At 36.5% G+C, this 10,912-nt stretch overlaps 2 protein-coding genes across 2 annotated transcripts; both read right to left on the reverse strand.

The window, feature by feature from the left end:
• Window positions 1-6,609: 6,609 nt before the first annotated feature.
• On the reverse strand, window positions 6,610-8,283 carry LOC140878739 (uncharacterized). Its single transcript, XM_073282354.1, has 5 exons — window positions 8,245-8,283; window positions 7,912-8,139; window positions 7,659-7,745; window positions 7,426-7,514; window positions 6,610-7,339 (listed from the first exon to the last, which is right to left on the reverse strand). Exons 1-5 carry the CDS (start codon window positions 8,281-8,283, stop codon window positions 6,610-6,612), a joined length of 1,173 nt encoding a protein of 390 aa, XP_073138455.1.
• Window positions 8,284-8,373: 90 nt separating this feature from the next.
• Window positions 8,374-10,670, reverse strand: LOC140878740 (uncharacterized). The gene is made up of 3 exons (XM_073282355.1): window positions 9,413-10,670; window positions 9,244-9,335; window positions 8,374-9,105 (listed from the first exon to the last, which is right to left on the reverse strand). Exons 1-3 carry the CDS (start codon window positions 10,668-10,670, stop codon window positions 8,374-8,376), a joined length of 2,082 nt encoding a protein of 693 aa, XP_073138456.1.
• Window positions 10,671-10,912: the final 242 nt, after the last annotated feature.

The following is a 10,912-nucleotide window of genomic DNA, read 5'->3' on the forward strand; positions in this document are numbered from 1 at the left end:
AAAGTTTAAATTCGTTGCTCTCGATATCACTAGAAAAGAGCAAAGAAATGTTAATGAGAAATCATCAATCCCGACTCAATGTATCTACGGCATTTTCAGAAGCAAATGTCGTAAGTAAAAATGAAAACCAAAATCAAAGGCATAAACTAGATTTTGGTTGAGGTCGAGGATGTGGTCATGAACGTGGACGTAGAAATGATCGTGGTCGTGGTTATGGCCGTGAATATGAAAATAATCGAGATAATTACTTCAATAACTAATCTCAAAAGAACGCCACGAACCACCCAAAAAGGCAGCATGAAAATATGAGTGAAAATAAAAATCACTTAAAAAGATATGAGAGTGTTTGTTATAAATGTGGCACTCCAAGACATTGGTCATATACCCCAGAGCACTTATGTAAGCTCTTTAAAGTATCGATAAAGGGGAAATAAAAAGAGACCAATTTTGTTGAAAACAGTAACATTTAAGTGGTTCAACTTATTTCAATGCTGCCAATTTTTTCAAATGATTTCGAGAACATTGATTAATATATTGGTGGGACTGAAATGTAACATGCTATATTTTTCATGCATTCTTATGAAACATGCTATATTTTGCATATATATATTATCCTTGATTTTATTTATTGCATTTTTGAAGTATGGAAAATGCTATGAGCAAAAATAAACTCATGAAAGTTTGCATACCCGATAGTGGTACAACGCACACCATTCTCCAAGATAAAAGATATTTCTTGGAATTAAAACCAACAAATACAATGGTGAATACAATATCAGGTCCTGTAGACTTGATTGAAGGTTGTGGAAAAGCACATTTTTTGTTACCTAATGGTACAAAAGTTTTTATAAATGATGTTTTATATTCACCAGGATCAAAAAGAAATTTGTTGAGTTTTAATGACATATATTCTCATGGGTATGATACTGAGACGATAACTGATGGAAATCAGAAATATATGTGTCTTACCACATATAAATCAGGAAAGAAATATGTGGTTGAAAAATTATCAATGCTCCCTACTGGATTGCATTATACACATATAAGGTCAATCGAATCAAATATGGTGGTTAATAGTTCTTCAATATTAACAAATTGCAATGATCGATTGGGACATCCTTGTTCAATAATGATGCGAAGAATTATTGAAAATACGCATGGTCATCCATTGAAAGACCAGAAGATCTTTCAGAATAATAAGTTTCAATGTAAAGCATGTTCACTTGAAAAACTTATTATAAGACCATCACCAGCTAAAATCCAAACTGAATCACCCATATTTCTTGAACGTATTCAGGGTGATATTTGTGGGCCAATTCATCCACCATGTGGACCATTTCGATACTTTATGGTATTGATCGATGCCTCTAGCAGATGGTCATATGTATGCTTATTGTCAACTCGGAATGTGACATCTGCAAGATTGATGACTCAAATAATAAAATTGCGAAATCAATTTCCCGATTATACAATCAAGAAAATAAGACTTGATAATGCTGGAGAATTTACATCCCAGACTTTCAATGATTATTGTATGTCAATGGGAATCACTGTTGAACATCATGTAGCTCATGTTCATACGCAAAATGGATTAGCTGAATCATTGATTAAACGTCTACAACTGATTGCTAGACCAATGATTAAGAAAACAAAACTCCCTATTTCTATATGGGAACATGCAATTTTACATGCTGCGGCATTAATTCGCATCAGACCAAGTGCATATCATAAATTCTCCCCATTGCAGCTTGAATTTGGTAAAGAACCAAATATTTCTCATCTGAGAATTTTTGGATGTATGATGTATGTGCCTATTGCACCACCTCAACGATCAAAAATGGGTCCTAAAAAAAATCGGTATTTATATCGGTTATGATAGTCCATCAATCATTCGATATCTTGAGCCTCAGACAGGCGATGTGTTTACAGCACGCTTTGCTGATTGTCATTTTAATGAAGAAATTTTCTCAATATTAGGGGGAGAAAAGAAACACATCGAAAAAAAAATCACATGGTATGTACCATCATTGTTACATTTGGATCCAAGGACCAAACAATGTGAGAAAGATGTACAGCAAATTGTGCACATGCAAAGAATTGCAAATCAAATGCCAGATACATTTGCAGACACAAAAGGGGTAACAAAATCATATATACATGCTGTAAATGCCCCTGCTCGAATTGAAATTCCAAAGAAACAAATTGAAGACACTCATGATGTCATAAAACGCTTGAAGCGTGGAAGACCAGTCGGTTCCAAGGATAAAAATCCTCGGAAAAGAAAAGGCATAGAGAAACACGACGATCATAAAATAGAAAATGGTGTTCCAGAAGAATCACCTGATGATGAAAATATTCTGTCAGAACCACAAACTGACGAGAATCGTGAAATCTCTATCAATTATATTAATACTGGAAAAATATGGAACTGAAAAGACATAGAAGATATTGATGAGATATTTTCTTATAATGTGGCTTGTGACATCGTAAATGAAAATGAGGATCATGAACCAAAATCTTTTGGTGAATGTAAAACTCGTCATGATTGGGTCAAATGGAAAGATGCCATCCAGGTTGAATTGGATTCGCTGAATAAACGCAATGTTTTTGGACCTATAGTCCTCACACCTGTAGGTGTAAAACCTGTTGGATACAAATGGGTTTTTATTCGAAAGCAAAATGAGAAAAATGAAATAGTCAGATATAAAGCTAGACTTGTTGCACAAGGTTTTTCTCAAAGGCCTGAAATTGATTATGAAGAAACGTATTCTCTTGTTATGGATGCAATTACGTTTCGATATTTGATTAGTTTGGCAGTGTCTGAAAATTTGGAAATGTGTCTTATGGATGTTGTTACAGCTTACTTATACGGATCACTTGATAGTGATATATACATGAAAATCCCTGAAGGATTTAAGATGCCTGAAGCACAAAGTTCAAAACCCAGAGAATTTTATTCTGTAAAATTGCAAAGATCAATATATGGGTTAAAGCAATCCGGCCGAATGTGGTATAATCGGCTAAGTGAGCACTTGATGAAAAAGGGATATGTAAATGATCTAATATGCCCTTGTGTTTTTATCAAGAAAACAACATCCGGATGTGTAATTATTGCTGTATATGTTGATGATTTAAACATCATTGGAACGAATAAATAAATTCAAGAGGTTATGATGTACTTGAAGGAAGAATTCGAAATGAAGGATCTTGGAAAAACCAAGTACTGTCTGGGTTTGAAAATAGAACAAAAAGAATGTGGAATTTTTGTTCACCAGACAAATTATACAGAAAAGATCCTTAAAAGTTTTAATATGGATAAATCAAATCCATTAAGTACTCCAATGGTTGTAAGATCATTAAACATAGAAAAAGATCTATTTCGTCCATGTGAAGGTGATGAAGTTATTCTTGGTCCTGAAGTACCATATCTAAGTGCCATTGGTGCCCTTATGTATCTTGCAAATTGCACTAGACCTGATATATCTTTTGCTGTAAATTTATTGGCAATATTCAGTTCATATCCAACAAAGAGGCACTGGAACGAAATTAAACATATATTCCGTTATCTACGAGTAACGACAGATTTGGGACTTTTGTACTCAAAAGACACCAATCAAAGTATCATTGGTTATGCTGATGCTGGATATTTATCTGATCCACATAAGGCGCGTTTCCAAACCGGATATGTATTTACTCGTGGAGGCACCGCAATTTCTTGGCGTTCACAGAAACAAACACTCGTAACAACTTCATCAAATCACGCCGAGATTATTGCATTACATGAAGCAAGTCGTGAATGTGTATGGTTAAAGTCAATGACCAAACATATTTAAATATCGTGTGGATTGACAGTAGAAAAGAAGCCTGTGACACTATATGAAGATAATGCTGCATGTATTGCTCAAATGAAAGAAGGATACATCAAAAGTGACAGAACCAAACATATCCCCCCAAAATTCTTTGCCTACACTCAAGAGCTTGAGAAGAATAAAGATATTGATACCTGTTACATTCAATCAAGCGAGAACTCATCAGATCTCTTCACAAAGGCACTTCCCACGACGATATTCAGAAAGCATATATACAACATTGGGATGCGCAATCTATGGAATATGTGAAGAATCACTCATGTTAACATGAGGGGGAGTTTACGTGGCTGCACTCTTTTTCCCTTACTATGGTTTTTATCCCACTGGGTTTTTCTTAGTAAGGTTTTTAACGAGGCAGCATAAAACACGTAATAAAGACAATCATCATATGACGATCATCATCACAAGGGGGAGTGTTGAAAAATATTATTATTATTATTATTATATTGAATATTGAATATTGAATGTTGAATATTGAGTTGTAAAATGTGGAAAATTAGTGTGTGATGATGTAGATGATGATGTATTTATTTTTGGACTAGTCTCAAATGTGAATCTATAAATAGGTCTTCATTTATGATGAAAAATATAATTGAGTTGAGAGAAAAATATTATAAAGTGTAGAGTTTGATATATTTTGAGTTTTGGAGTATTTACCTTTTACCGCAAATTTTTACTTTTTCACAACAATTATTATTATTATTAGGTCCAAAAAGTGCTAATAACACTTCACATTATCAATTTAATTAATTACTATTTAATATTACCCTTATCTTTACTTTTCTTATATTATAACATTTGGATTTACTATAAAAAAATTCAATTCCAATTATTTTGTACGCCAACAACTAAAACTATAATATTTTAAAAATTAGTTCACAAAATTTATCATATACCGAAAGAAAATAAATTTAAAAAATATAACATTAATATTAAATATTTCATCCTGGTTTTAGAAAAAAAAAATACATAAAATAATTGAGATATAAAAAAACTTTGAATTATCAAATTCTTATTTTTTTAAAAAAAAAACTTAATTATCAAATTCTGATTAAATCTTATAATAAGAGATAAAATATACTAAATAATAAAATTAAAAATTAGATTATTTTTTATGTTTTTAGTATTTTTATAAATTATAAATGTAGAGGTAAACATGTTCGGGTCAAAAAATCGGAATCAGGTTATTCTGGTTTGGGTACTACCTGATTTTTTTAAAAATTTATTTTTTTTCCCATAGCCGCCTTTTGTAGCGGGGGTTAGGCGGACCTCTACCCGTTTATTTCATAAAAATGAAAATACAAGAGAGGGGGACTAGACCAGAATCTCTCAAGAAATTACAAGAATAAAAATGCAGAAATTAAGAAATAATAAATTTAACTCTAATGTAAGGTAGACCAGATTTATCTAGTCTACAGATCCCTCTAAGCTTCCCAGAAATATCTGTCGGATGTAGTATGGCCGATCCCAAGGCCAAGCCAAGGTTAGCTAATTCGTCCGCTGCTCCGTTAGCTTCCCTATAAATATGAGATTTTCGCACCATGGACTCCAAAAGAATAGCCTGAATCTTAGTCACAATCCCAGTAAGTTCCCAAGCCGAAAAATCCGCATCCAAAATAGCAAGAACTGCTAGAATCGACTTCAAGCCAAAGGGAAAACAAAATATACAGCTTGCAAACCTGCAGACCCCTTAAAATAGCTAGAAGCTCTGCTCTCATATTAGAACCAATCCCAATATAATCATGAAAAGCCACAACCGTCAGCCCATGATGATCCCGGATGATTCCTCCAATGCCAGATTAACCTCCCACTTTAGAACACCCATCAGTATTTAGTTTAAAAAAACCGATCTCCGGAGTCAACCATCGTACTAGACGAATGGTAATAGTTCTCGAAATTACCGAGTTCATACCCATTGAGGTAGCCACATCCTCAAAACCAATCCAATGACTCCCCTTCAGCAAGCCTGCTCGGTTAATAGAAAGAATAAACTCATTAATATGAAGAATAATCCTCGCCGAGTGAATTCTGGTACCCTTATGTTTGTGCTCATTTCTCGCCTTCCAAATAAACCAGATAATCAAAAAAGGAATAAGCTCCCTAATGTGGCCACTCTTACTCCAGCCAGTCGAAATCTTCCAATTAGCGAAGATTTGAAAATTTTGAACTCGGAAGAGCCGACCAAAATATTGCCACACACCAACTGCAGGGTCACACTCAAAAAATAAATGTTCAAAAGATTCTTGGTTACAACATCCTTGGCAAATCGAGGCCAGAGAATTCCCCCTAGCATGAAGGATATCATCAACCGAAATTCTTTTAAAAAACCACCTCCAGCAAAAAAAATAGAAATAGATGGTTTAAACAACTTAGACCAGCAACCTTTAAACCAACCCAGTTCCATGTGCCGATGCCGAACCAGCTCCCAGGCAGATTTAACAGAAAATCTACCGTTAAGAGTTGGCTTCCAAACTGCAACATCTCTCGAAATAGGATGAATGGGAACATCCATAATCTTGTAAGCAATATGAGGAGGAACTACTAAAAGGAGGCGAGCCAAATTCCATTTATGATCCTCCAAAAACCATTCAACAATCCTGGAAGAATTCCCTTGAATAATAGTCAAAGAAGAAATAGGGTCATCCGAAAGCCAAGAATCAAACCAGAAGCTGAGCAAACCCTCTCCAATCCTCCAACCAATCTCCTGTTCAGCTCTGTCTTTAATTTTCATCATCCGTCGTCATGTTGGAGAAATATTTGGCTTAATCTGAACAACTGTCGAAGGATAAAATTTACAGTATCTAGCCACCAAGAATTTACTCCACAAAGACTCCACAGACCTGAACCGAAACCATAGTTTAAAAGAAAAGGCCGTCAAGGAGTCCTTTAGTCTTCGAATACCTAAACCCCCTTCAGAGACTGGAAGACAAATATTCTTCCAAGCAACCCAATGAATTTTTCTATTCCCCTCCTTAGATCCCCATAAAAATTTGGCACATAACATCTCAAATCTCTGCAAAATAGTCCCTGGAGGCTGCATAACCTGGAAAAGGTATATAGGCATGGAGCAAAGAACACTTTTGATAAGCACCAATCTACTACCAAAGGACAAAAGTTGTGTATCCCATCCTTGCAATTTCTTAGTAACATTAACAATAATATTCGAAAAGTAAGAACTCTTCTTCGGGCCTATAAAGAGAGGAGCACCTAAATATTTAATAGAAAGAGAACCCTCTCCAAAGCCAGTGATTTCCAGATATTTCCCCTTCTTCTGAGGTGGACAGTTACTGGCAGTGAGTACCACACTCTTCGCATTGCTAATGAGCTGACCGGAACACTGTTCATAATGAAATAAAAAATTCCAAAGTATCTTGATCCCTGGGATAGAGCCATTCGCGAAAATAAAGAGATCATCTGCATACGCCAAATGAGAAATCCTGAAAGAACAGCCCGTACTGAAATGAAGCGCCCTATGCCGAGCAAATAAATTATCCAAGCCCTAGACAAATATTCAGCAGCAATAATGAAGAGAGAAGGAGAGATCGGATCTCCTTGCCTGAGACCCCTTCTCGACTGAAAGAATCCCGACAGAGAACCATTAACCATAACAGAGAACCAGCAATTGTTAACACAATGAAGGATAACCTGTCAAAAACCCTCGGAGAAACCAAAAGCTCTAAGCATCTTCTATAAGAAATTCCACTGAACCCTATCATAAGCTTTAGCCATATCCAATTTAAACATAATATTTCCCCCCCTTCCCCTCGTTTGATGATTTAAGTGATGAACCATCTCCTGAGCAAGGAGAATATTATCATATATAAGGCGACCAGTAGCAAAACCAGCCTGGGCAGGAGATATGATTTTCGGCAAAATCTGATTCAGACGAAGAGTAATTAACTTAGTAATGATTTTATTACTGACATTAAATAAGCTAATTGGTCCAAAATCAGACAATCTCTGAGCTTCACCAATCTTAGGGATTAAAATAAGTGAGGGTGATGCTCCTAGGTAGAGGGGACCCGAACCAAAAATCTCTGACCGCATCAATAACATATGATTTCACAATCTCCCAGCAGTTTCTATAAAACCCAGCTGAAAACCCATCAGGACCAGCAGCACTATCTGGATGAATCGAGAGGACACAGTCATGGATTTCTTTCTCAGAAAATGGCGCTAATAAAAAACAATTATCCTCCTCTGTAACCAACACCGGGATGTTATCAAACTTAGGTTCATAAGGGGCTGAAGACTCACCAGTCAACAAACTCTAAAAAAACCAAACTCCAGACTCCGAAATTTGAGAAGGATTATCCAGGGCAGTACCATCATCCCAAATTCAAAAAATTTTATTATGAACTCGACGCCGATTAACCATATTATGAAAAAGAGCAGTATTCTTCTCACCCTCCATTATCCATTTGGCAGAAGCTTTTTGCTTTCAGAAAGCCTCCTCCATAGATAAACCCATGGCGAGATTAGCAAGGGCCAAGGAGAGGGCTGATCAATTCTCTTCAGAAGGATTATCATCAAAATCGACCTGAGCCTGAGAAGCTTTAAGATCAAGAACCTTAACATTATCGTGAACATTACCAAACACATCCTTGTTCCACCATTTGAGATGAATCTTAAGCCTCTTTAATTTAAAGACCAATTTGCTGAGATCAATATAAGGGCAAGGATTATTCCAATTCAATCTCACAGTTTGCATAAACCCCTGATGAGAAAACCACATATCCTGAAATCGAAAGGACCCAGACTTCCTGGGAAAGAAAGGGGCCGAAATCTGAAGGGGGCAATGATCAGAAGACCCTCGATGAAGATGCTCCAATTTAAAAGAATTAAAGAACTCTGCCCAATTAGAAGAAAGGAGGACCCTATCCAAACGCTTCCAAATACTGTTGTTAGTCCAAGTGAACTTTGCACCAACAAAATCAGCGTCAGACAGCCCCGCTGAAATAATAAAATCAGAAAAATCAGCCATGGCACCTGGACAATTGACAACACCACGAGAGTGTTCTACCGGATCAGTGATAATATAAAAAAAATCTCCGCCAACAACCCACAGGCATCCATCCCGAGGAATACAATCCAGAAGACCATCCCAAAGATCCCGCCTTTCTGTTCTATTACATTTAGCATAGACAACAGAAACATAAATATCAATTGGAAAAAGGCCAAAAGATAATTTGACGTGGATAAATTGCTCATGATCCACCACCACAGATACCGAAACCTGATGAGAGAAATAAAGCCATATTTTGCTGCTAAAATTAGAGATAACCTCCAAAAAACCAAATTTTTTAGAGCTTCATTCTAGATCTAACTGTCGCTTGGGTTCAATAACAGCTAAAAAAAGAAGAGCGTTAGACACCTTCAAAAACTTGATGCATCTTTGAGCTGCTGTATTTCCAATTCCACGAACATCCCAAATGATCCCGTTCAACATTGAGAAATATTGGAAGGCTGGGACGAATCAAGATTAGGAAAACTTTCCCTTGTCAATGTCGGAGGCACCGATTTATTTCTTTTAGGAGGACAACCCCGCCCCCTCTTCACAGTTTTATCAGCATAAATATTTAACATATCAGCAGAAATATTTTCTGTGATCGTAATGGCAAGCTCGGTTTCTTTCCCTACTGAATAACCGTCGGCCAAACCTCGTAAATCACCATGGGCAGCCATCTCCTCTACCAAGGCGTCAGTACAGCCATCTGAAGGCCTAGTATCACCTTCATTAGTGAAAGACTCCCCGCGCTGCTCAAGTTCTTGAAATGAATGGTCCGATCGAACCAAAGCCAAATCATTATTATCCTCATGTAACCCATCTTGAATAAATACCCCATTAACCCAAGATCCAGGCCAAACTCCATCAAATTTCCCAGATCTAATAGGGTGTCCATTGACAACCAAATCTCTAGCTAAAACGGGGTCATTAGCCAAGTTATCCACTAGGGGATCAATGGATTCAGAAGAGTCACCTAGCTGGAAATTAACAGGGCCTGAAGCCTTGACTGAAGATTCGAGAACATGTGGAACCAAATCCTCCTCATATAAGTATGCAAGGAAAGGGTCCAAGCGATTCGAAGGCTTCGAGCGCTGACCTCTCATAGGGCTACGAGGGCCAAAGTAAACCTGATCAGCACCGTTGGGAAAGGGAGAACCAGGGGGTGAACGAGGGGGGCTCACCATTGATCCGTCACCAACCTTTTCTTTGCATTTTTTCGAAGTCACCTCCTTCCAAACTAAGCGAGTACCATCCGATTTGTCTCCACTGGAACCAGCCTGCTGATCATTTGCATGTTCCAAACTAATTTTTTCCTTAATCCTCTTTTCATTAATAACAACACGAAGGTCTATTTGCTTTTTATTTTTAGGAGGTGGAGGTGGAACTCGTCCATTCACATAACAATCATCAACTCCATGGCCTACATGACAGCAATCTGTGCAATATTTAGGGATTGATTCATAAACCACCTTTTGCAGAATGATCTTATCTCCCAGACCAATGTAAATTTCGTCATGGCGAGGCTTCAGCAGGTCTACCTCCACGCACACCCTAGCCAGCGTGATCCTTTCAGATTTGGATGTTAATTCATCCATTTTCAGAGGTTTTCCAACCAAATTAGCAACTGAAAAGAGGAGTTTCTTTTCAAATAAGGAAATCGGCAAGTCCGGAAATCTAACCCAAACTGGGACGATCGAGCTTTCTTTTTGATAATCAAATTTGGATGTCCATTTAAACACCCGCAAAAGGTGCCCCTGAAGAAACCAGCGACCCTTCCCCCAGAATCTAGCCATATTTTGTGATAAAATTGAATAATAAATTTTTATGTTTCTACTAAAACTTAAGTTATAGTATTCAAGATTCAACTAAGTTTTTTTTAATTATTTTTATGTATCTTAAAAATTATGATAAAATTTTAAAATGTTAGAATTTGTAATTGACATACAAAATATAGTTTTAAGTTATTTAAGGTAAATAAAAATGTTACACTATATAAAGAAAAAAATTAAAAGGGCATTATTGTCTAGTAGATAAT

This window comes from Henckelia pumila, chromosome 2 (assembly GCF_033568475.1).
Source record: "Henckelia pumila isolate YLH828 chromosome 2, ASM3356847v2, whole genome shotgun sequence".
Lineage (NCBI taxonomy): Eukaryota > Viridiplantae > Streptophyta > Magnoliopsida > Lamiales > Gesneriaceae > Henckelia > Henckelia pumila.